General features: G+C 41.5%; 1 protein-coding gene across 1 annotated transcript in view; it reads left to right on the top strand.

Annotated features, from left to right (window-relative positions):
- The window catches only part of smpd3 (sphingomyelin phosphodiesterase 3), an 82,633-nt gene that overhangs the window by 40,035 nt on the left and 14,997 nt on the right, over positions 1-27,601 (top strand). The window contains exons 5-7 of the mRNA XM_072386575.1: positions 22,124-22,199; positions 24,618-24,779; positions 26,515-26,604. Of these exons, the coding sequence (XP_072242676.1) occupies positions 22,124-22,199; positions 24,618-24,779; positions 26,515-26,604 (328 nt within the window). The remainder of the gene's footprint in view (positions 1-22,123; positions 22,200-24,617; positions 24,780-26,514; positions 26,605-27,601) is intronic.

The raw sequence follows: 27,601 nt of genomic DNA, 5'->3' as shown, positions 1-27,601 counted from the left end.
CTTCAGAATATCCATTAGCTCTGTTGACATGACCCATTTCATTGCATGTTTGCTGCACTGTTGCCACGACATTGCAGTGATAGAAGTGATTTGAAGCATGTGGCAGAGGTGTGGAAACACTTGCTTACACTCCACATCTGTTCACACATTACAAATCAGTCTTTGTATTGATTGACCCTCAGTAACACTCAGCCTTTCCACTCATCATCACGTATTCTCAAGGTCTTTGGCTTCAGGCGCTTGTTGAAGAATTGGCCAAATTTGCACTTGTGCTTGTCTTTTATTTTAAGAAAATGATAATAAAAAGAACAATAAGATAATTATACTGACTGCCAAGGTGAAAAGCTCAGCTTCACTGTCTGTGGTTTCTGCTAAATTTACATTTAAAGTTTTGTGTTCTGGTTAACTTTACTTCCTGCTTTATCTTTTTAGTCCATTTCATTTAGTTTTACTTCCTGCCACAGCTGGTTTCTGTTCTGACTGGCACACCTGCTCTGCATTAAGCCGTTATCTCTCTCAGTGCGAACACTCCAGGCTTTCCTTGGTTCAGCGCCTGATCCTTGTTGCTGCTTTCGTTGAAGCTCCCTCTTGTCAGCCAGCCTTGTGTTTCCCCCCTCAGCTCTTTCTCTTGTTTCCTTATTAAGTTCCTTAAATCTCCTGCCACGGCAGCTCTTCTTGATAGTTTTAAATGAAGTCTTCGTTTTCGACACCTGATGGCCTCCCGCCTGTTAGTCCTGCAGTTCATCCTCTTCTTGCCATGAAGTGCCATCGTGACTGTCGGAGGATTCAATTTATACAGATGTAATTATTTTTAAAGGTCCTTCATATCAAATTATGTAAGGCTAGCCATTATTTGGGCAACAAGGAAGTATAGATTCACTGGGAATTCTAACACTGTGTTTAATTACACACACTTTGTATCCCTACTGGAGTAAACTGTATGTATACTGACCATTTTTCATTAAGCTGGTTTATATTTCAGCTGATTAAATGTTGGAAAATAGTGAAAAATACCCAGACCCCAATATGATGGCCTCATATTCTTTATTTAGTCCAATTAACAACCCAAAGCGATCTATATTTCAGAGGATTTAAGTTTCTGCTTGATCACAGTTTAGTCTGACTCATCAAATATAAACTACTTCTGTTATAAACCTTCCTTTCTTACACTATCTGCATCAAACACCCGACCTGCCTTCCTCATGTTCCTCAATGGGTTGTAAAGAACTGCTAAGAATATGTTTACAACATTTGTGAGAAAAAATGTTCCCACTTTAAATCACCTTACAGTGAATGTGTTTCTTTATCCTCAACATGGTCACATAGTGACATTTGAAGGGGTTCCTGTTGGTTTTATACTCGCGGGGCATCCACAAAGCATCACTTTTGATTGGGCGGGTAACATAACAGTCGCCTGATGTGCCGCCATGTTCACGTGGACAATAAAGGTTGAAAGTGCAACTTATAGGTTAACAACTAAAATGCATGAAAAACTCGGTCTTTGAACAAATCGCTTGCATAATGGAGATTAAGAAGAAATTTAACAACATATTTATGATAAACTTATTGAAGATCTCCATCATTTATTACAAAGCACCAACACTAAACAATCCTTTCTCCATGTTTCTACATTTCAATACCCAGAAATATTTTGTAGAAAAGTACAGTACTAAAGAAAAGGAGGGCAACATGAAGACTGGGGGTGACAATAGGCTGTACTCAAACATGAGTCTCGTGTTTGGGAGCCTGTTGTACGTCCACATGTGATCTTCTTATGCAGTCCGTGTTAACTGTTGAATAGACAACACTATAGATGTTTTCCTCTTACTTACCACCTCACAGGGGTAACTGGCAATATGCAGCTGTGGAGCAGCTCCCAGTGTGTTGAAAACTAAATAAGTGGCGGTATGTGACACATTGGGCATAAGAATGTGTTAGCATAAGACAACTGTGACTCGTTACAGATCATTAAGGCAGTGCAAATAGACCGTTCTCCAACTAGATTAGCCATAAACGAACATTACAGCTGTGTCTCACTAAATTTAATCAATTATTATTGCAGCCATGGTAGAGGATGTGGGGCTGAATGCTAAATGTTTACATTCTCAGTTTCACATTTCTTACATTAGCACAAAGTAAATTTCAGACTCATTAGTTTTGACCTGATGTCGGTTGTGTAGTTTCACTAATGAGCGTTTTTCACCTGCTGGAACTGAAGTCATTACAGTACAGTAACATGTTTCCCTGTGTTGTGTGCTACCCTGTAAGTGACGAGTTAGTCCATGCAGATATAGCATGGTTTAATGCAAAAATACCAGTCCGTTAAGCAGGGTGGGGTTATGACAGGGCTCCTAATATGGGCTGCTGGTGTCCTTTTTTTGTCTTTCAGCAGCAGTCATTACTCTGTATAATAACCCAACACATTGTGTTGTAAAGATTGTCAGTACAATTAATCAGTGCTGAAGCAAGTCACTGTTTTATATGTGTGTGGGGGGAGTTTTGACAGTGTGTGAATTCATTAATCAGCCACATACTGTGACTGTCAGGATGTGGGTCCGGATCTGATCCAGTCCCTGCTGGGTTGGGTCAGCGTTATGTGACCCGATGCTGCTGATGGGCACCTGCATGTGTGTGCGAGCCCGTCTTTTCATGTCCTTACGTATATCAGATCTAATGAAGACACACTCCATCACAGCTTGCATGCTGACACTCTCATCCTGTTTTCCAGCTGCCTGCTGACTGTCGCTGCAGCTTACAAGCTGCCTTCACATCCCTGTTTCACCACCTCTGTGTATGGGAGGTCACTCCAGGTCTCATTGACAAGCTGGATATGAGCCAGCTGGCAGGCACATGTCTCAATGCAAGCTGCAGATGTGCTCAGCAGACAGAGACTGAAACCAACCTTTTTTATTTATGTCTGCAACCAATGGCTGCACCAGAGTTGCAACTCCTCAAAAGTGGGAATGTACCGTATTTTTCGGACCATAAGGCGCACTTAAAATCCTTTAATTTTCTCAATAATTGACAGTGCGCCTTAAAATGCAGTGCGCCTAATGTATGAATTAATTCTGGTTGTGCTTTCTGACCTAGAACCGATTTTATGGTACTCGGCGCTCAAAAATCTGTCAAAATGTTTTAGGACGGCCTTGGTAAGCTACGAAGCTGTACTGCTTGATGGATTGAGCATTGCGGCCACCGTAGTCACGAGCCTCGTGGAGTAATAAGATCTGTGCTTCAACATTAAGGTGTGTGCATTCATTCATTCATTCATTTTCTATACCCGCTGACCTAAAAATGGCTCCTGTTAAGAGACATGCTTACGAAGTGGATTTCAAACTCAACGCTATCAGTACAACAAGTGAGTTGAATAAAGTTTGACTTATCTGAGTTTTGTTTCATTTAATGCGCCTTATAACCCGGTGCGCTTTATGTATGAAAATAGACCCGTTAGCAGTCAGTCATTGATATTGCGGCTTATAACCCGAAAAATACGGTACCTAAAATCAGGACTACAGTATCAATGAAAACATCATGCTTATGTTTACTCTAGCCTCATTAGCAGAGTTTCTATTTCCATTTCTGATCCAAGGTTAGACGACGGAAATAAGAAAAGGTCAATTGAAATGATGCACATTTTCTGAAAGAACTCACCAGCTGTTTCAACTGATAAACAGATATAACATTGTTAAATATAGGACATTTAATGATGTTGCAACAAGGGAACAGCTTACACACAGAGACTGTGATGCCAGTGTTCAAACTTTTATAGGGTAGAGTGGACTGAGGCCTGCATCTGTTCATACGAGTTGCTTCTTTAAACAAAGAAACAGTTCTTTGTTCATCTCATGGTAGCAGGCTGTTGTGAGCTCTGGACCAACGTCGTGGAACACTCCCTTCTGGCATCTCGTTCCGTCTTTGAGTGCGGTTGTTATTCTCATGCAGTGGTTACCCAGATACAATATTTCCAACATAAGGTTTGTTTCTAGTTAAAACAACAATCTACTGAATTACAACCACTAGCCACATAGCTTACACCCCTGACATCTGAGGACACTACACAGCCTAGTTTTAATTGCATTAAACCACCAAGGATCGCTTCAGAATTGCTTATTTGGTGAGTGGAAAACAGACCATAAATGATGCTACACTTCTGCGAGGTGGTACAACAACTCCTCGACTCATTTCTAATATTATCCAAGGTGTGCACGCAGTCCATCAACTTTAGAAAGATGGAAACTTGGATTCAGTGCATTTAACGAAACTGCCAGGGTCCTGCCTTCTTCTGCTCATTAAATGACATATTCAGAGTTTTCTTTCCTTTAAAACCATACCCTTGGAGCCTTAAAATGGCTCAGACGAAACACTGTGAATCCTTGTGAAGGAGTAAATTAGCCTTGCCTTACCCGTCAGCGTGTGCTTGTAGCTTAACCCCACTCCTCTGCAAGTACAAGGAAGCCTGTCTGCTGCTCCAATGAGGCAGATATAATGCTGGTCAACACTGGCAAAGATGGGATTTTCCAAGCATGAGAGGAAAGCCCAGCGCTTAGTTTGTAAATCTGGAGGATCCACAACACAGAGAGGGCGCTGTTTCAATGGATTAATACTTTTTTGGACTTCAGAAACTAACAAACTTGACAAGTTGCCTGCATCTTTTTGTTTCCTTTTGTCTGCTTTGTATGATTCTGATTTGTGTTTCTTTTTCCCTGCAACACAGCTCAGAAGGGTAAATTGAACACATTGGCCTGTGTTGATCAGATCAGACGAACTACGACACACAGAGTCCTGAGGGACTGTTTTCTTATTCCCATCCCTGCTGGATTTCTGATGGCTACGGCCAGCTCCTTCATTCTTTTTACACAATGGCTCCATTAATTTTGTTCCCTCTAATGTCTTCCCATTCCACATGTAGCTTAGATCTGCTTAATTTCAATGAACACTGGTTCAGACAGCAACCATTTACAGTAGATTTCTGTTTTCGAAAGCCCTCCTCGTTCCACCAAAACAGCTTTGACCATCTGAAGGTGTCATATAGTGTCTAGTACCAGGATATTAGCAATAGATTATGTGGGTCCTATGGATTGTGGACTGGGACTGTCTACTATGGATCCCATTGGATCCTATTAGATTGGTATCTGGCTGGTTTGGAGTCAAGATGAACACCTCAAACTCTGTGTTCCTTCAACCCCTCTTCAGCAGCCACCCTCTAGCTGTGAGGAAATAAGGCCGACAGGATGGACAAAGAATAGCGCACACACAAGTTTTTACCTATTTATTCAATGAAAAACAAGCCAATTGATTGAAATATAAAGTAAGGGAATCAGAAATAAGGGCGGTCTTGGGCGCATGAATGAGTTTAAAGGGATGTTAGCAAATAAGAGCCCACGTGTCTAGTGAAAGTAAGTGTGTTCACTATCTTATAAAGTAGAGGAGGAGCTGACACGGGTCACGAGCATGACTGATAAACTTCCTGTTCACTCCCAAAAAATCAAAATCAGGAACTCAGCAGTGAGTGTGTGACTCGCTGTGGCTCTTCATCATCGAAATGAAGCAATGTAAACACAGTCACAGCGAGCACAAACAACATGGCGGTTGTAACATCAACCATAAATCAAAACCTGCTCCACAGCGACTAAAAAGGGACTCGTGTCTTTAATGAACAGCTACACGAACTTAGCACCACCCAGCAAGTGTGGTTCTGTTTTCTGTTTGCACTGTGAAAGCTTTTCCTTAACACAAACACTTGATATATCTGTCAAACTGGCCTCACATTAAAGCCTTTTTTAGGCTGACTCTTCACAATGTTTACCTCCAAAAAGAACAACAGAATGATTCAACATTTAAGTCTCTTGGTGAGATTAATTGGGGCTTTATTAGAATAAAATGTTTTTGCTTGTGTGAGCAGCTGCCTTCTACGTGGACTGTGAGAAAAACAGCACCTATGAGAAAATAAATGTCAAACCTCGAACAGCAACCAACGGTTAAGGTCAAAAGTTCATTTTCAGTCTTTGCTGGCTTTTTATCTGGATCTCATCCTCAGCTCTTGTGGATGCGTCAGGTGTGAATGCCTGCCTGATCTCACCTGGCTCTCCACTGACACCTCGTCTTAGGTTTGACCTTTCTCTTTTTCTGCATTCATGGGTTATAATCTGGTGATTTTTATCTGGAGCTCATGTTGTCTGCTTTAAGTGTCCATTTTTTGCTCGTAGATGTTTTTCTGAACCGGTGGTTCACAACCTGTTTTTGTGTGTCGACAGAAAATTTGATAAGGTGAAACGGAGTTCCGCTCGACTGCAATATGAGATGAAATCTTTAACAACTTGTGCAATATTCCTAAGCTCCATTCATAAGTATTAAACACAGTACATGTGGTTGGTACAAGTACACTTTATTGCCAAAATGATTCACTCACCCTTCCAGATAATATAAATTCAGGTGTTCCAGTCACTTCCATGGCCACAGATGTATAAATTCAAGCACCTCAGCATGCAGACTGCTTCTACACACATCTGTGAAAGAATGGGTCGCTCTCTGGAGCTCAGTGAGTTCCAGTGTGGTACCATGATAGGATGCCACCTGTGCAACAAGTCCAGTCGTGAAATTTCCTCACTACTAAATATTCCACAGTCAGCTGTCAGTGGTGTTATAACAAAGTGGAAGCGACTGGGAACAACAGCAACTCCCAACAGCCACGTAAAATGACAGAGTGGGGTCAGCGGATGCTGAGGTGCAGAGTGCGCAGAGGTCGCCAACTTTCTGCAGAGTCAATCGCTACAGACCTCCAAACTCCATGAGGCCTTCAGATTAGCTCAAGAACAGTACGTAGACAGCTTCTTAGAATGGGTTTCCATGGCCGAGCAGCTGCATCCAAGCCATACATCACCAAGTGCAATGCAAAGCGTCGGATGCAGAGGTGTAAAGCACGCTGTTACTGCACTCTAAAGCAGTGGAGACGCGTTCTCTGCAGTGATGGACAACGCTTCTTCATCTGGCAATCTAATGGACGAGTCTGGGTTTGGCTGTTGCCAGGGGAATGGTGCTTGTCTGACTGCATTGTGCCAAGCGTAAAGTTTGGTGGAGGGGGGATTATGCTGTGGGGTTGTTTTTCAGGAACTGGGCCTGGCCCCTTAGTTCCAGTGAAAGGAACTTTGAATGCTTCAGCATACCAAGAGATTTTGGGAAATTTCATGCTCCCAACTTAGTGGAAACAGTTTGGGTGTTTGGGTGAGTCAACATGACTGCACACCAGTGCACAAAGCAAGGTCCACAAAGACATGGCCTGGTCCCGACCTCAATCCGAACACCTTTGGGATGAATTAGAGCGGAGACTGTGAGCCAGGCCTTCTTGTCCAACATCAGTGTCTGACCTCACAAATGCGCTTCTGCAAGAGTGGTCAAAAATTCCTATAAACACACTCCTAAACCTTGTGGAAAGCTTGCCCAGAGGAATTAAAGCTGTTATAGCTGCAAAGGGTGGGTCAATGTCATATTAAACCCTATGGATTAAGAATGGGATGTCACTTAAGTTCATATGCATGAAAAGGCAGATGAGACAATACTTTTGGCAGTATAGTGTATAAGTCATCTCTCACTCAGATGAATTTGGACGGCACCCGCAGTCAGATGATATAATTTCCTCCTCCTCTTGATTTGTGATATTTTCACTCGTCAACTACCCTCAACCCTCACTGGTGTCTTTATCGGTTGAAAATCATATTAAAGATCTTCATGCCGCGTGTGTGAATTATGGTCGTGAGTTTATTGTCTGCACGTTCTCACAATCAAGTTGTCTTCATGGGTCACTGCTTTTCCTCCAATTACTCAACAAAGCAATTCAGAAGGTGAATTAGATTTGAGACGCTGTTAAAAGCCACTTTATGTGCCATTAATATTACCACTACTTTTAAAGCGTCACTTTTTATGTTTTAGTGCGCCTCGTCCTGACTGAATGTTGTTGGTCCTATCGATCAGCTTTGGCTTTTGTCCCCTTGTAACCTGGCTGTCTTGTGGCCAGCTGCTGGCTTTGATGCGCCTGCTGTTCACTCCTCACCCCTCTTCATCCTCTAGACATCTTGGCAGCTTTCCAGGGCGAAGCCCTCACTTCCGCCCAGTGAACCTTCGGCTCGTTTCACCGCCAGCTGGGATGCATCTCATTAGATACAGTTCATTTGAAGTACCTGATGTTTACACATTAGTGCATACCAGAAACGCCCCGACTGTTCCCTTATATGAACACATTATTGTTAAAAAGATGTTCTTCATATTCCTAAACCAGTGCTTTGTATCAGCCTCATTAGAAAACATGAAATATGTGCATTTGCCTGCACGTCCAAACGCAGTCGTTACGATAAAGGAGCAGAAATCTTTGAGATGGTAACACCTAAAATTGCTTGTTGTTTTGAATGGAGTAGCTTTCAGGTGACGTTATGCAAACCTGTAACCACGTGTTTATTCAAATTTAAGCAAAACCGTGTATTTTTACACCAAACTCTAACAATAGTCAATATCGGGTGAAATGTGGTTCAATCTAGTTCTCTTGCATGAAAGTCTGCAGCGTAACACTACTGTTATTATTGTTTTGGGGGGGAAAAACAAGACAGTGCTGCTGGTAACCTTAATGCCAGCACTCTTTATGTGTTTGCACATACATGCACAGTTATTCACTGACTATACTGAGGAGCTGGGTAGCAGAAGTTGTTGTGAAGAACTTTATTATGTAATATGACACAGAACCTGACCCGAGTTTTACATAATATCTGGACAACTTTGAGAAGATTTTTGCAGAAGGAAACTTTTTATACAGTTTACTACATTGCTTCAGTCGAGTCTGTGGCTTTTCATGGGGATGGAAATTTGTAAATGTTGATCTATTTTTCAGAGTTTCTTTTTTTTTTTAAGGGAAGCGAGGAGGGAATAATCAGTTTTTAAAAAATCCCCACGTTCCTGTGCACTTAATCTTTGTCAGGGTGGAGTCTTACTGAGGTTTAGACCCTAACGCGGGACTTTCAGAGGAAGGTGAAGACAGGCAGAGATGGTTTTGGTGCCTTTATTTAGAAATAACTGAAGACGGTAGCTACAAAAACACAACAAAAGAGAAAACAACAGACTGAAAGAGCTACTGACAAGGAAACAACATCAATGAACTGGCACTGAACTAAGGAAAACCTGGAGGATATAAGCTGAGGGAGGTTATAACAGACGAGGATCAGGTCAATCAGAAGTGCAGACCAGATGAGAAAAGGAGGTAAGGTTACCTGAATACACATGGGGATGAACTCTACAAAACAAAACGGGAAGAAAGGAAATTAAAGTGCAAAAAAGTAACCAAGAAACCAAAAGACAAAGTGACAGACATGAAAATGACTACTGAGGAGCAAAAATATTTTTTCAAAGCTTACAAGATAGCTTTGAGCTATTTGTTCCAGTTGAGTTTAACTCATAAAGGCAGGAGAACATCTCAGCGGTGTATTGAGGTGAGAGCTGAGTGTTTGTAATATCATTACAGATGAGCAGGAGGCACATCTAAATTTCCTGCTGCAGGAAACTTAACCTTTCCATAACCTCAAGCACACTGACGTTGCCATGCACAGATATGGAGGAGTTGGAAAATTTTAATTGCCACTCAACGTTATTCATGGCTCTGCATAATCAGTCACTGTTGGCATTGCAGTCTGGCAGTGGGGTTTGTCTAACTTCTCTGGCAAATGAGGCCATTAAGTCAAAAATCAACCCCGGCCATCCTCTGCTATTCTTTCCTGATTAGTTTATTCCAATTATGCAGCAGTTACATGCAGTTGACGTTTGAATCCAGTCTCTTGCAAATGTAACTCGAGGGAAACACAGATTGTGATGATTTTCCCATGGATGTGTTTACCTTTAGAGCAGCAGCAGGTCAGCAACAAAAATCTGCCTCCTGCTGAGATGCGATGCACAAGAGGGAGAGAAAGAGGAAGCGATAGAATATTAATTAAAAAAGGTTTCCCTGAAGGACGAGCCAGCGCTGGCTCTGTGATTAAAGCTTTTCGGTCTCAACATTTATCCCCTCTTATGGTTATTTAAAACTACTAAGTGCATGGTTGAACAGTCACGCGTGTGTTTTGTGGGTAAATTCACACTTTGAATGCATTATTACGGATTAGGTCTCGAAACAGGGACATGCACAAATCCAGATTGGATAATGGAAATCGATGGGAGAATTCCCCAAATACATCCCGGGTCTCTAATGGACAGAAGGACCAATGTCCACTATCAAGGTCAGCTTGATTTATTGACACAAATTGCTTTTCTATTGGCATCCAAAGGAATTTGGTCCCGTCTCTCGGTGAAAAACCTGGTGAAACGCTACACAGCACTGGTCAGCTTCCCAGGAGTGTCATTTGTTCTCATGTAATTGTCTTTTTGAAGATACAGAGCTCTGGCTAACACCTGTTGTCATGCAGTTCCTTTAAGGTGGACAAAGGCTGCATTGTGAGTGTCCTGCAGTACGTACAGATACACAGTCTATCAGTCTCAGAACTGGATATTTGAGTCCATCACAGTCATTTCTCAGCCCTTGATTTCTCAGACTTGCCTTCAAAGTTTTACTAGAATGTCTGTGTTTGAATTCAGGACTGAGGACTTGATTTGGACTTGTATTTGGAAAAGTGTTAAGCGCCTACGTGTTCTCCCTCTTTGTTATGAAGCCCCTAAATAAGTTCTGGCACTCGAAATTACCTTCAGAAGTCCCATATTTAGTTAGATAAGATCCACCTGTGCACATCGGAATGTTACATGTAACACAGTGGTGGCGGCATCACGCTGCGGGGATATTTTACAGCGACATGGACTGGAACACTAGAATGGTGTCAGAATGGAGGTCATGATGGATGCTAAACACAGGGAAACTCATGTGGAAACTCCTTTTAGTCCTCCGATGATTTGAGACCGAGACAATGACCCCAAACATACTGCTAAAACAACACTCGAGTCGTTTAAGAGGAATTATCTGAATATGTTGGAATGGCCTAATCAAAGGACCCAGACCTCAGTCCATTTTAGAATCTGTGGCATGACTTAAAGATTGCTTTACACGAGCAGAACACATCCAACTTTAGGGAGCTGGAGCAGTTTTGCTTTGAAGAATGAGCAAAAATCCCAGTGGAACGAACCCTAAAGGACCTTTAGTTGTAGCTGTTGGTGGCTCCACTAAGTACTGACTTTTAGGCAGGGGGGAGAATACATATGCATGCACCAATTTAATCTTTATTCATTTCTTCACATTTTATAACGTACAATCACCATAAATTAATTTAAATTACAGGTTGAATTGCAAAAAAAGGGGTAAAATGCCAATGTGGGTGAATACTTCTGTAAGTCACTGCATGTCCAACTTGAACCTGAACAATTAAAGGCAATTATAGTCATGCATCAAGCTCTTACAGCAATAGATTTAGACCTTTAGACTGACTCTAGAGCTGCCTTGAGCTTGTTTGGAATAATTAGATTATTTGAATTTAAGCTTTCCTTGTCTTGTCACTTGACTTGAGACACGACCTGAACTTATTTTAACTGCCTGAAAGATTTTCTTGACTGTTTTCTCAACTGACAACTCATCTGAGGATCTATATTTGAGCTGATTTCTGATCTGATGTAGAAGACATGCATTCAGACTCTCACAAAAGTAACCGCTCATGTTTTACACCTGCGACAGATGTCTGGTGATGTATCTCCATACAGAGGCTCAGCTCTCTGTTGGTATTCCCTTTGTTTCCTCTGATTCTGCTGCATTTGGTACCACTTTTCAACCAAAGCAGCTCCAGTGCAGGTTTAGGAAACAAAGAGCCAGTTCTAAATTGGTGCTCCAAAGAAGAAGTGCACAACTGTTTCTATTTCTCCACCGTCACGTCGTTACACCCCCAATCGATCTTTTTTAACCTCCTCCAGTGTATTCGGAAGTTAATCTCCTGTTCCCCCCACAAACTGATGTTTTAATATCACCAGTCCAGTTTGTAACACTGTTTTAAACTGCAGTTAGTGTTTTTGGACGCTCTTTGCGATCCTATCCAGCATTTCCAAGCACCGACCAGCATTTCTGAACAGCGCCGCTAACAGGATTCAATGCATTAAGTTGTTTTGAGTCGAATCTGTAAAATCCAGTTGTTGATATTGAAAAAGAATTAAACGATGTTCATAAATGTAGCTGTAAGCTGTAAGCATGGTTGATAATTCAGTTAAACACTGCGAATGCTTCCCAAACACGGAGTGGAGATATTAAAGCAGTGAACAGCAGGAAAACAGGAGGAGCACTGAGCTTTATCCACTGCTGCTTTGACTTCACGTCTATGTTGAAGCTCAGTTTTTACTGCTCTGTCTTGAATTAAGCAGACTAAACACTGTACTGGTTCTGGCTTTTCCAACACGACTTTCTCATGGTCTTGCTGGCCTCCATAACCGGCCTCCCACCCCTTGGTGTAAGCGGTTCTTTACTCTGGCCCAGTTGTTGAGCAGCACTGGTTTTAAAGGGCTTGAGCCAGAACTGGTTCTAGGTTCGGCTCTGGCTCGAAACAACAGGGAAAAACTCCCTTTTGGGGTTAGATACATGATGATAAAACCCCTGTCTCCTCCCTCTGCTGTATTCACCACAGATTCACACATTGTCAGACTGGACCGTGTGAAGGTATGCGGAGGTGTTGAAGTGTTTATTTATACTTTTAAATGTAACTGATTTATTATTATTTGTTCTGGAGCTGATCATCTCTCTTTCAACTCGTTCAGCCAAGAAGTGACAAAAATAGTCGCTTCAACTTGTCTCATTGATCTTGAGCCTTGATTTGAACATGACATCGATCGGAGACTCGTACCGACTGACTTCCAGCTTTCATTGTTGCCTCGATTGATTCAATACGCACTCGAGTGATTCATGACTTGATCGGGCTTCTTAATGACTCGATCATTAATGACTGAAGTCTCATTTTCTTTGTTGTGTTAATTGATTCTGTCAGGAACGTTGGTACAGGAGGGGAGGACCCAGATGCAGACTTTCAAAAACAAAAGATTATTCCAAAAAAAACACAAAGCAAGAACCAAGGACGTGGTTATCAAAATACTTAACTATGAAGAAACAAACAAACCAGACAACGAATAACAAGACTATGAATTTAACTGTAGCTATGAGGCGAAACGTGACTTAAATCACTGAAAGGTTGAGTGAGGATTTCGCAAGGACTGTGAGTGAACCTGGAAACTACATACTGTGGGGAGGTGATTGGTGACGAGGTGCAGCTGTGGAACAGAAACAGGTGACTTGAGTGAAACTAAGTGACAGGGGAAAAAACAAGACAAGAAAATAACATAGAACCTGAAAACATGAAAAAGAACCTGAAAACAAGATAATCAAAACATAAAACGTGACAGATTCTACTCATTGACTCGGGAATTGACACAATTCTCGAGTAAACTCACTTTTTCCGTTGGACTTGATAAATGACTGAAATGTCTCTCAAATCACTCAATTCTTTGCTTGAATTTCTCAAGATTCAAGTCTTAACTTAAGAATCAACCTAGTGCTACATTGAGAGGTCTGACTAGAACTTGCATCAACTGGATCTGGTGCTTAAACCGAACTGACCTGACTTCTCTCAAATTTAGCGAAGTTGTTGTGAATGACTCATGGATTTATTTGAATGTCTTTGAAGTTACTCCAGATTTGCCTTGAAAGGGTCCAAAACACTTATCTGATTAAGTAACAAACTGTTTGACACCACAAGTGAAGCAGGAGTCTATCCAAACACCAATAAAGTTTTAACGCCACACAAGACGTACAGTTGTGTCGTCTACACAGCGTTTGATGAAGACACCAGAATGCAGAATAACGGGTCTGGTACCTCAGTACATCTGCCACTCTCCTGCTTTCTGTCCGTCATCGCAACAAATTGGCTGCTTAGTCCTCAAGTGAAGCGATCAAAGTCATGCGAGCAACACGAGGTGAAATCTCCGCTTGGTAAAGTTAAAGTGATTATTTACAGCAGGCTCTGAGCTTTCATAATCAGACTCAGAACCGCTCGGTTGGCGTCAAGTGTGAAATCGCCTCTCGCGGCTCGTTTCAGTTCCGCTCTTGCTCCATCTCAGCGCCCCATAATGTCAGGAAGTGTCGGGAAGCTTCAGAATCTCACATCCTGCGTTCTGACTCGTTTGCCTTTTACTCGAAAAGAAGTCCAGTTAATTATACTTTTACTCATACAGAGCAAAGGGAAGACCATAAATGGATCCCAGTGGGGGCTTTTCTTCGTTACCGCACCGAGCTTTGACAAGCCTTGGCGCCATCTGAACTTCATCTTGTACACAGGCCACGGATTGACTGTCCAGTGTTTCGTTAATGCACAGGAGCACACACACACACACACACACACAAGAGAATCCCCTCGGGCCTCTTGTCAGTTTCAGGGTGCACACACACCTATTGATGCATACATAAGCCCCTGAAATATTCATATGGAGCATTGCAAGCAAATACAGGGAAGGCAAGGGGGGAGAAAGGGAGCAATGGGAAGGGAAAGAATGGGAGAGCTCCAAGAAAAGAGCCTCTGTTTTTGTATGAATTTAAAAATATAAATTTTAAAACCACATAGCTTTAACAGAAGCAGACGAGCTTCTTCCCACCGTCTTCAGACTTCACGCTAAGCTAAAAGGGAGGTAATAGTAACATGAGTATTTCTCAAAATGTTGAACTATCCCTTTAAAAATAGGCCACTAAAGATTAGTAAAGATGTAACCACCACTGGGGAGATGCGTCAGAAAACCCAACACGGCCTCAGAAACTTTAATTTATTTGCAAATCTTAATGCAACATCATTAGAAAAGTTAATGTAGCATTGTGTAGTGCATTTAACAAAATTGGATCAGTATTTTCTGCAATTCTGCTTCACCCACTCCCGCAAAACACTCACTCCATTAGGAGTAATTGAATTAGTGCCTCAAATATAAAGAGGGAAATCTATGGCCTTTGCTGCAAGGTGTACTTACTGTACTCCAGTCTCCAGTGTTAGCTTGTGTTCGGTATTAAAGTATTAAAGTGAGGCCAATTAGGATAATGCTTTATTGTGGCTCTTATGGTTGTTTTTCTTCCTTTTATTAGAGGCTCTGCACGGATGCAAAGCCAAAACAGTCATCCTGTTGCTGGCAATCCGTCTCCATTTGCCTGAATGAATGTGCTTTAACACTGTGGATAATTCACAGGAGAGGGGAAAAAAACGCTGTTTTCCTTCCTCGTTAAAGTGGAAGTGAATTCGCCCTAATTGGTGAACATTCAGGATTGTTTTGAACGAAGAAAGGAAGAAAGACGTCACAGGAGCTGACAGAGCAGAGGAGTCAGTGAAATTACAGCCGATCTTTTGCTTTGTTTGATCTTTCTTCCTTATGTCCTCTATACCTCTTCTTCTTTGTGCTCTCTTCTTGTTCTTCATGTCTATTTCCTACATGTCACTTGTGTTGTGTTTCATTTCATATTCTTTGTCCATTTGTTGTTTGTTTGTTTCTTTCTGTTTTGATTGCTTCACCATATATTCAGCTGTGTCTTGTTCGCACATCCACTCCTGTTTTGCTTGTTATCTTCCAGCTTTTGTTTCTCCGCCTTTTCTGTCAGTTCCTTTTTTGCATGTTTTTGCCTGGACCCCCCTCCCCCTCTCTCTGTTGGATGTGTTTGTCGCTCAGTTTAATTAAAAGGTTTTTGCTTCCTGCTGCTTAGCTTTTGAGCTCTTTTAAGAGTCTTTCTGCAAACTTTACATCCAGCTAAATCAGTGGTATATCTTTGAAGTAACTTGAGATGAAATGTGTTATGATTTGGTGCTATATAAATTCAACTGAATTGAAAAATTTTACTTATATTAGGGCAAATAACAAGATTAACGTAGGCACATTTTGTGGATGTGACTCTTTGGGAAATCAAGAAGGGGTGTAGCTAGGGCTGGACGATATGGGAAAAAGTCATATCACGAAATATATATTTTTTTTGTATCAGTCGATATCGATATATATCAGGTCCATAACTTTTAGCATCCACTTGATCCCCTTATTTTCCACTGTGCTTATTGGTAGCATCTTTTGCAATACAATAAGCTACTGCATGTGTAATATCACGGTATCTCGTAGATTTTGTGTCAAACGGCGCTGGATAAAGCAGACTCTGTGGTCTTCTGTTGCTGCTGCTGCACAAGCGTTGTTATTGGGGGAAGATTAGCACTTGTTCCGGGCTGTGCTTGTAAAAGTTTGCATTCTCCGTGCTCAAACGGGTGCCGTTGCTTCAGGTGATGAAAAAGACTGGTGGTATTCCCAGTCTTTGAACATGTGCTCGACATAATTTGCAGTGAACACTATTCTGTTTCGTGTCGGACTTCAAATGGACGAATGTAATCTATCAAAAAAGTATATTGATTATGTTTCATATCTCTATCAAGGAAAAGTTATTCATCGGTAGCTATTGTTATCGTTTTATCGCCCAGCCCTAAATGTAACTAAATCTTGTAGATGGTAAGCTAAAATGAATAAAGAAAAGGGTCTTTTGAATGGCAAGTTCATCTTCAACCTCCCGCCAGACGGTTCTCTCAACAAACCAGACCAAAGTTGCTGTGAATTGAGTTATCGGCAGAGTACGTTGAGTCTTAAATAGATTTTATTCCCAGCAGACGCAGGTCTGTGACATCTGGTTTAGTTCCTCCTGCTGCACAGCTTCACAGCAAACTGGGAATGTTTCAGAAGCCCTGCACGACTTCTCTCAGTTCGAAGGTTTTACATTTTACAAAACAAAACATCTGGTAGTTACCAGGTTTTAAACAACCTCAGATGAACAACATGGGACATCTTTCACCATGTCATTAGTTATCTGATTAAAACTACGTCTAAACACAGAAGCGCTGTGTGAAAAGCTGCCTCCAGAGGAATTAAGACAGAGTGTAGCAGCCAGGTGCTGCTAATCACATTCACCATCATCAGCAGGTGTGAGTACCTCCATAAAAGCAGAAGTTTTGGCAGTTTGCTGGTAGAGATGTGATATAAAGCCGTGAGTCTGCACAGGGGTCTTGATTGGTTTTACAGCCTCTGCTGACTCTGACTTTCTGTCTGGCTCATCCGCTCTGTGCCCAACTTTTAACAGCTCTGAAAGACAAACTTAACCCCAAATAAATTTCGTCGTTGCTCCTTGTCCTCTGGATCTGTGAACCCAAAACTCTTGGCAAACCCCAACAAAATGTCTACCCAGAGAAATTGTGTCAGCTAAATCTGCCTCTGCAGCTACAGAGTAGTGACATCTAAACTTAACTTTTTATCCACGTCTCCAGAGCAGCAGAAAATAGCTGCTCATGACAATAGAAACACAGAGTTGGTGGAAAACTTGCTGATGTGCTTCCACTAAAATTAAAATGTTTAGCTCCAGTGAGAAAAGAAGGCTTTTGAATTAAGAAAGTCCATGAAATTAGACGAAGAATTCGTTCATACACTGAAACAAAGCTCATGTTTAAATCTGGTATATTTTCCATCATCAGATGTAGATGCACTCACTTAAAGCAGATCTTCCACTAATCTAAAGGTTGATGGTGTAGAAGTACAGTTTGAATTGAGTTTCCTTTTAAATAAATGGTTGCTGTCTCACTGCAGCCATGAAAATGACAAGAAAAATTGTATTTACTGACAGGACTAAAGGCCAAACAAGTCCCAAACTGTCAAAACCCTCTCAGATTTTTCATAGTTTCTTTTCTCCTTCCATCCATTCTTTATTTAAACGAAAGTTGCAGGAGCAGAGCTGGGATATTTCCAAGTCTGGGGCCACACTTAAGGGAACGGGGCCAAGTATTTGTCCAGCGTTCATACACGATTCTTTTTTCCAGAGTTTTTCAGACATTTAACCAGCCATTTGTTGTTTTTTTGTTGGTTGCAGTTTGAGATTTAAACCAAGCTCTACCTTTAAATATATTTTGCAAATTGGTCTCCGTTTAAGAACTTCACGGCTAACTCTAATTTCGAACAAGTGATCATCAGACCCGTCATCATACTGCCTATCAGTGCATTGGGAACTGTTGCATTTATGTTCTATCTGGATATTGGATGTTTTTTCCACTCATATTTACCTTTTTATCAACATCCGAGTAGATTAAAGTCTTATTTCCCACATGATGAAGAAGTGTTTAAACCACCCACAGTTTGCATCTCTTACTCCTTTATAAAGAGTCAAGTCACGCAATGATTAGACAAAGGCATATCAGGGGCCAATCAGATATCAGCTGGGGCCAGGGCCCCTCTGGTCCTGGCTCTGGATCCACCCATGGCACATGTGCAATCTTTAACGCCCACCAGAAATGAGAAGCCTTCTCCTTACATACACGATGTGTTGACAACATGACAAACAAAGAGACCGGCTGGTAAATAAAATAAAAATGACTCAAATTAAATCATTGTCAGATAGTGAGCTTTCAGAGCTGTGTTACAACAGTCAATCGTCACTTTTTATAAATAAACTGGTCAATTCTTTAATTATGAGGCTGGCGCTGTCTTGGGATCTGTTTACCAAGTAGGACACTTCTGTTTAGGGCCATCTCCAGGCTGTGACCTCCAACAGGGAGGTATTCTGTCTGGTAATAGACCGACTCCTGCCAGAGGCCTTCGCACTTCAAGCTACCCACCCCACAATCACCATCTCCCTTCTCTCTGCAACCCCTTATCCCTCCTCATCATCATCAGTCTGCATCCACCCACTGACACTTCAGAGCTGCCAGCCGCAGCCTCGCTATCCTTCAGGACTCCTCAACGCTGATGCGGGAGGTGTCTGATTAAATCTCGAGTGATATTTTGTTGTTCTGGCTTTGCTCGCATTGTGCTGTTCGTGGAGTGGAGAGTCGAGGTCGGGAAGACGTTCTGAAATATGTATAAAGTATAAGTGGAGATGCTGAAAAATACAGTCCTCGGGATTGAAAAACTTGTTTCAGTCAAGCTGCTAAATGTTTCAAACAACACGTTTGATTGAATCTGTAAAGTCATTTGGTTTAGAGGTTTGAAAGAAACTCACAAAAGCAGAAAAAACATGATGTTGGTGTTTGTGCAGAGGCCTTTTTTGTGTGGTTGTTTCCTGCTGATGAAAATGTTTCATGCTCCTGGGACCATGGGAGACCATTCATAATGCTGCACACAGTGTCAGGGATGCTGTTGTTTGAAGGGGGTAGGGGGGCGGGTACTGATCAAATAGTGATCAGCACTATTTTTGTGCAAGAAAAGGCCTTTTTAGCTGCTTATTTTCTTATGTTAAGATGGTATGTTCAGTATAAGAGATCCAGAAGATGGTAAAATTGATAAAACCAGCTCCGTAAGGCTGTAATTAGCCACAGTGCTAAATGTTGACTTTGCTTACAAGCTGTTGGTAAATGATGGAAGTAACACTACTGGCATGAATATAAATCTCTGTATGAGCCCTGCACATGTACAGCCCCACACACAAATTAGTTTTCATATTGAAGAGGCTGAAAAGACGCCATCAAAATCCCACAAAAATGTCAAGACTGTAAAGCTTAACTGTGTGTTTGGAGGCTGGAAACCAAAGTTGTGACCTGCAGTATCTTGGGTGATTTAGGGCAGTTTCAGGCTCAGGAATTTGCATACCAAAAGATAACAAGTCAAAGAACTTGTGTTTTTCCTCTAATATGCTCACTTAATATGCGTTTGGCAACATTTGCATGTATAAACAATCTTAACTCAGTGAGCCAAAACAATTCAAGGGAATACATTAAACACTAAACTTATATGTGAATGATTCTATTAAGAAGCACACTGTTTGATGAGGTTATACCACAGATATTCATAGTTTTCTGTGTCTCTCTGAAACTGAGCACAACTGCTTCTTTCCAGCAATGTTCGCCCTTTTTTTGGTGACATCAGTGAACTGCAGCGAAATAACGCAGCTGCTGATGTTCCAGCTGCATCGAGCAGCAATTAGATCAGCTATCAGAGCACCATCAGTGCAAAGAACAAGGACTGCAAACAGACTGATTGAGCCCATTTCCAGGCAAACTTGAAATATGTAAAGGCTGCAGCCTGAGTGTTAAAAGAGAGTTTAATTAGACTTTGATTATGAATTTTTACATTCATCTTGTATATTTTAGATGTTCAGTTTGTTTCTTGGCACCAACGTGAAGCTTTTTCTGCTTAACTCTGTAAAGAATACATAAAGATAGGGTTGAGAACTGTCTAAACACAGCAAGAGGATGAGCGTCCTGATGCCAATATGCTTCCAAAGAGAGGCTGAGTGCCTGCAGAAAGTTGCATCCAGACAATTTCCAGAGGGGCTTCGTGTGAAAATGCAAATGTCCTTAAATGTCCAAACCTCTTCAAGAGATTACCGGCCAGAGAGGTTGCTTTTAAAGCATTCTCCAATGACCTGTGTTTTTCCTTTTCCCTTCAAAGTGGAACTATGAAATACTGAGGAAAGGATTAAGCAGGTGCTCCTCAATTAAAGCAGTGAAGTTTGGGTTGTGATCTAATTTTAGCTCATGAAACACAAGTGGATTTGCTTGTACTAGTCTCACAGGTGAATCTTTGGGGGAAAAAGGGAGAGCTGGTTTTCCAGATTATTTCCAGCCTCTTAAATTGCATTGAAGCCCCAGCACCTAAAAGTAACCAGCCACACTGTTTATGACACAATAAATTCTGTGTAAAGGGGACATTAAGGCCAGCAACAAAAGATAAATCGTAGATGATATCTCTGATTGTGAACGTGTTCGTACATCGTACACACAGCAAAATTATCATACAAATATGACAATTATCATACACCTGGCAACACTGCATCCCGATCCCGCAGTGGTTTTTTTAGCCGCCTTTTTGCCTCATAACATTAGACCAATGAAATTAGTTCACAGTGGTCCAATGAAATTGTACAATAAATCAAACACACTTACACTAAATTATTGTAAATCGGTCATTTGTAGTCACCCTCAAAACAAACGAAGAAATGCATATGATGCAGCGTTTAAATTGAAGGCGATCTATGACTTTTCCTGGTAGGTTACTGTCTTCTTTTTACCAGCCGTGTTACAGGCAAAAAAAGCATTTGCAGTATTTATTTGTTTATGTTACCATACGCATTTAATTAAAAGTTTAAAAATCCTCACGTGTAGCATCTTTCTTTATAAATATCTCAGATTACAATGTGGACACCCATGGTTTATAATCCGGTGCGGCCTGTACAGGTACAAAATGGATTTTATTTTTAAAATTAGAGGGTGCGGCCATATTCAGGTGCGCGCTATAGTCCGGAATTTACGGTACATGATAACTGTATGAGAGAGCACACAGAAACCAGCCTGAGAGCTCACGCTAGCACACACTGGTAACCCAGCTCAGACTAACACAAACCAAACTGATAGAGAAACACTTGCTCATCCGTCTTTCAGACACATCCTCACTGCAAGTGTTGAACTTTCCCAGATTATTAAAACACCTCCCGGCCGATAGAGCAATGTAACAGTCAGCAGATTGATACACAAATTAAAACTGGTGTACTAAATCACGTGAGCCGCAATAAACTGACAGTCGGTATGTTCAGGAGTGTAACAAGCTTGTTTTTGTGATTTTAGATGCCCGTCTCGTGCAACATTCAATGACTTAAAATACTTTGTAGATGTCTAAATTACTCCTATTTACGCTGATTACTCAGTCAGTATTATCACAAATTTGCGCAATTTAATTTCATTAGTATGAAATTATGATCAATTATGGACTGCTAAACTGCTTTATAAAGAGATATATAGGTTAGAATTATATTAAAACTTTATTCTTTATTACCTGTCCTTTTCCACTTTGTCCCACTACTATCACTGCCTCATTTATCTTGTTTGATTGGCCCTTATTTTTATCATCTCATTTTGTGTTTTCATTATTTTTGATCTTTGCGATATTTGTTCTTGAAAAGCGCCTGATGAATATTTGCTTTACACAACACACCTTAAGTGCTGTAATTACAGTGAGTTACAGCTGTAATTAGGAATGTTTCACCTCACCTAGACTGATGTGATGTTGTTTCTTCACTTGCTTTATCCAGCCACTCTTGGTAAATCGGCTTTTATGTTGCAGCGCAGTGACATGATCCATGTTTTTCTTCTGGTCCCCGTAGGTTCACGTGGGCACCTCACATCAGGAGCAAAGAGTTGTGGGATACCTCACGTGCACGCACCTCCACGCCATAGAAGGTACAGTTACATGCTGTGTGACTTTGTCCCTGTTGTTTCTGTCTTTGTGTATCACATCTGCACACTATCGTGTATTTCTAAGGTTTCTGTGACGCTGCTCCTCACTCGTCAGGATTGCTCCGGTCTGAGAATAGAAATCATCTCAGATCTGCGTGTGATCGGCTCTATTTGTGTGCGCCTCTGTGTCCAGATACTTAGATAAATGAGCACATCAAAACCTGTGCATACCTCCTCGTGCTGTTCCCATGGTGACTGCCTCAAGCTGTTTAAGGCGTCACAGCCCTATTTAAAGCCTCCGGTCGATGCCACCCTCATTTTTTAACAGAGACACGTCCCTCCCCTTCGCCTGCTATTCTGGGCTTCTCCTACGCTTCTTGCAGGTCTAAATATAGCAGTGCCAGGGCTGTTTCTAAAGATACATCAAAGATGAAGCCCTTTGAGGTGAAGGGGCCGGGTTGGTGTGGCTGAGGCGGGGAGGAAAAAAGGGGGAGGAGTGCAGAGACCTGGTTCTTTCCTGAAAGGAGGGATACGTATATGAGGAACGTTTAAGGCTGGAGTTCAAGACTGAAGATGCAGAGATACTGACGGCCTAAGTGATCATATACTGAAGTAAATGATGGATGAGACGTGGCAGCTCAGCTTTGGTGTTGTTCAGGTGTGCAGCAGCAGTTGGTGTTTCAGGGATTTATCGTCGCTCTGCTACACAGCTGTCGCTGCAGCTTCTCAGGTGCACAAAAGCTTTTATGCACCAGAATGCTTCAGCAATTACTCTGACTCTCGCTTTATGCAAATAAACCCCTTAATATTCACCTCCGCACGGCTTGAAAGCATTGTGTTTGTTGGACTCACAGTAATCCAACAAGTGTGGGCTTCGGTAGATGACACAAAGGAAAGACATTAAATTACCGCCTCTCCTGAACCAGTTTTTTATGACTGTGCAAAACATTTTAATAGTGAGCTGTGTGCTTTAAAATGATGAACACTTGCAATCAAAGTGCAGCATCAGGTGTCAGATAACTACCTCCAGACTCAACGTCTAACTTGTAGGGTAGCTGAAGGTCCATATTTATCTGTGTTTTTGTGTCTTTACTCAGTAATTAAACAGATCAATCTTTCTTAAATTCTTAAAGAGGTCAGAAAAGAATGATTGAACACCAAAAACACATGTATAAACGTGACATACTGCATTTTACTGTGAACTGATTCCTTCAAATCTCTTTTAATAATCTTAAAAACCGTAATAGACTGATTAATCGCCCTGTTAATTAATCAGGCAGAATATTGGCAACAAAGATCATCAGCACATTACTTAGATGTTTTTTAGGTTGAGTCAGACAGTGTTCTGGACAGACCTCGATTAGCAGATGCAATATTCTCAAATAAATACTATTTAAGATATTATTATATGCTTATTTAACAAATATAAGCCCATTCACGCAACAGCGCGCCTCGTAAGACTTTTCAGCGTGGAAGAAAAGTGCATATGATGCTGCTTTTAGCAAAGATACGGTTAGGACAACTACCTGCTTACATTTCAGGACTTCTATCATATTACACCAGCTCAGATGCAACCAGATCTACAACCTGAATTCTGTCCTGGGGTGCACTCTTTCTCTTTATACGCTCCACATTGGTGAGAATAATCTTCAGAACACCACAAACTCTAACCCGAAAACATTAAGCCCCCTATATCATTTCATATTGATACTGATTATTGATTTTTACAGGATTTGTGTATTTCAGAGGAATAAAAGACAAATCTCATAAATAAAATCTATTTCAATTTACAACTGAGCAGAGAAAACATTACAAATGTTAAAAGTGAGACATTTTTAATGAAAATATTTGCTCAGAGAAGCTGGGACGAGACAACTTCTCTGAGAAAGTAAGTGTTACTGTAAAGAAAAACCACAGCCACAGTTTGATTTCTATTAGATCAAAATGGTTTGGGTTGAGTTTAATAACTTTAAACTTCAAGAAAACAAGAATTATTTTTTTTAAGTCTAAATACACATTTTTCCCCAAACTTTACTTTTCACACGTACGCAGACACATGTACAACAAACGCACACAAGTTCACACGTACTCGAGCTGCAGCCGCGAGCAATCAAAGCCAAAGCCACCTACTCACCCTCCAATATCTTGACACCTCTTTGTTTCTCACACTCTCCACTATTCATCTGTTCTCTCGCATGCTCTCACCCGCTGCCTCCCTCAGCTCACCTCCTCCTTTCTCCGCATAACTAAACTGCAATTTATCAGATTTACTGGCAGCGGCGGGCAGATGCAAATCCCACCAAACCAAAACGGCTTCAGAAGAGACTCGATATTGTGTCACACGTAACTTTACAATCTGACTGTTGAGTAAATGAAGCCGGACAGCAGAAAGAAACGGGATCTTTGTGCGTCTCTGTCCAGGTGATGCGGCGGTCCGCTGTGAGCAGCTCGACCTCCTGCTCCAGTGGGGGGCTGAGTTTCGCCAATCCTCGTCCCAGCCTCCTGAGGGGGAGAAGGTGCTGGAAGACCTGGTGGCCTTCGATGTCATCCTGGGAGACCTCAACTTTGACAACTGCTCATCAGGTATGTGGTGGTTAAGGTTAAATCCGTCTGCCCGCCAACACGAAGCAGGATCCTGCTCTCATACCGACAGAGGATAGGTGCACAGTGCCAGCCTTCATACAGTGGAAACTAATCAGATATTAATGTACTTTACATTAATAATAAATGCTTTGAGGTGAACTGCAGTGTAAAGATATCCGGCTTATTCTTTTCTGGATTTTTACAATCCAACATCACTAACTGAATGACAACTTGTTACCTTTCTAAAAACTATGTCTGAATATGAATAATGTTGAATTTTTCACATGAAATTGATCAAAACGGAGACAATCTAATGAAATCATATCAAGTTACCCCTACATCTGTGTCCTGTGCATGTCCCAGCTGTGTAGAAATACAGTATTAAGGCTCCTTTAATTCATCGAAGAAGGGAGAAAAGTCATGTCCACCAGAGTTTGACGTGAAATTTATTAATTTGAACCTTTATTTATTAAACAGACGCTGTCAGCGTATGTTTTAGTTAACAAACTGAATTTTTTTTCCTTTTTACTGTTAAAATAGCTTAATTTTGAAGTCAGAAAAGGCCAGAAAAAATTCATGGAAAAGAGTGTTCCCTATTAAATGGGCTTGACTCCTTGAAGAAAGTCAGTGACCCTTAAGGCGTTGGCATCTCTATGAAAATAAGGACACGTTAAGTTATTTGTCTTAAAGAGAGTGACTGGGATGACTTTAGTTACAAAGTCATAGCTTACACGTTTTTAATATTTATCTTAATTTGCTTATATTTAGCACATTTTCCTTACATTTAAGATGAAAATTAACCTGAAATAACACTGCAAACGTACTCGTAAGTGTAGAAGTGTACATTTAAATGTTAAATGTAATACATTCACATCTAAATGTTATATCTAAATCTAAATTTGAGCTCTAAACATGTTGTTGTCAACATGTTGTAATTTTTCAGCTTAAATTAGAAGAAAATGTGCCAAATGTGAGCTATAAGTTAACGAAATGTTTACATTTGGTGATCCATACTCCAATGCAACAGGTCACAGACGATGCCCACTGATCGTTTTATATTCCAAAGCCCTTTTATTGATAATCCAAATGTGTTGGTCACAATGTGTGCCCGCGCCTCGTCTGCTAAAGTCATACAACTTATCTGGCAGCTTATCTCATTACAGCTGTCTTCATTTTCAGCTGGAGCGGCTCATTCAAAGACAACAGAGAAAAGTCTGTAGTCATCCTCAAAGGTGATCCACCAGGTGTAGGTCTGATCAGGTCTCGTCCAAATTCTGCTGCTGCTGCGTTGGATTATGTAGCGTCGAACTCTGTAGTTCCTGTTAAAAAGCTCAGCACAAGCATTCGGTTGCAGGTGTCTCCTGATGCCATGTTGATAAAAGGCGAGATCGGGGCACCTTCTGACATCAAACCGGAGAGCAGGGCTCAGTCTGATCTGTTTTTAAATATGTTCGAATGATTCATGTTGGTGATGGAAGCAAACAAACAGAAAATACCCGCGTCCGTGTGGACATGTTGCTTTTTTATGACGGAGCTACTTAAGTCCTGCATAGCAATTTGGTGTTAAATAAAGATGAGTAAAGACTTCCAGAGCTTCAGACAGCAAGGCCTCATGAAAGAAGACACACTGATCTCCCGGCGCCTTCTGGAAATGAAGTAGCTTTCTCAAACGAGGAATCAGAATTGTGTTACTGTTCTGCCATGTAACGCCGTGTGTGTGTTTGTACTTTTCCAGAGGACAAGCTGGAGCAGCAGCATGCACTTTTTACTCAATACAAGGACCCATGTCGCCTGGGGCCAGGGGAGGACAAACCGTGGGCTCTGGGTAAGAACACACGCACTGAAATCCACACAACTGCACACATTAGTCTGCAGACCACACACGCACCGTTGTAAAACACCACAGGCACTCTGAAACACAGGTGTTGCTACAGTAAACACACTCAGGAGCGATCCATACAGTGACTGCAGAGCCGAGCAGAATTTAATCTGCCTCTGTCAGGCTAAATCAGGATGCACCCACTGTGTGAATTAAAATACAGCCAGTACAGCGGGCTGATACATGGGCATTAGTGACGTAAAGACTGGAGGGTTTTGGTCTGGATACGGAGCGTTATTTAGGCCAGCGGTATTTCGGGGACAGTGTGGGCAGAACGGAGTGAAAGGGCTTGTTTAAAGGCCTTATTTATTTAGACGGGGAGAACATATCTGCACTTCCCGCGTGACCGCTGTTAGTCAGTAGAGGAAGAGGGAGGCGAGAGTACAGGAATGGATCAATGAATCAATGAAAGAAAGAGGAGGAGGATTATCCCTTTTCATAAAGATTATCCAAAGATGATTAGGCCTAAATGAATACAGCTGTGAGACAAAAAAAGGGTCAAGACTTCCAGCCTCAGTCAGACGTTTTGCTGACAATGTGTCCGTGTGTTCTGTAAAAAGAGCTTCGTGATGCACTGAAATCAGCTGGGAATTACGACTAACATGAGAGCCCTGGATAGTCAAGAAGAGTGAAAGTAACCTCACACGACTAAGGCTGTGAAAATGAAATGCTTCTGTAAAAGGAGAAAATGTCCACTACCCCATTTCATGATGTGTTCGTGTTCAGGAGAGAGATTAAACAACAGCAAACCCAAAAAGAACAGCAACCGTGTCCTCCTGCGTATTTCAGGGTGTGCAAAAAACTGATGTGAGGGAGCGCTTGTTTTGTTCAGCTCGTGGGTGGTGTCAGGATTCAGGAGCCCAGAGAAGCCGAGGTCACGTCAACCACCCTGAAAGGGAAGGCACGCAGCATCCATTTTGTGCAGAGCAGCTTTCCACGTTCG

The sequence above is a fragment of the Leuresthes tenuis genome, unplaced genomic scaffold (assembly GCF_036924035.1).
Source record: "Leuresthes tenuis unplaced genomic scaffold, fLeuTen1.0.hap1 SCAF_5, whole genome shotgun sequence".
NCBI classification, from domain to species: Eukaryota; Metazoa; Chordata; class Actinopteri; order Atheriniformes; family Atherinopsidae; genus Leuresthes; species Leuresthes tenuis.
The sequence above is the reverse complement of the archived record's forward strand: the minus strand, read 5'-3'. Positions and strand labels throughout refer to the sequence as shown.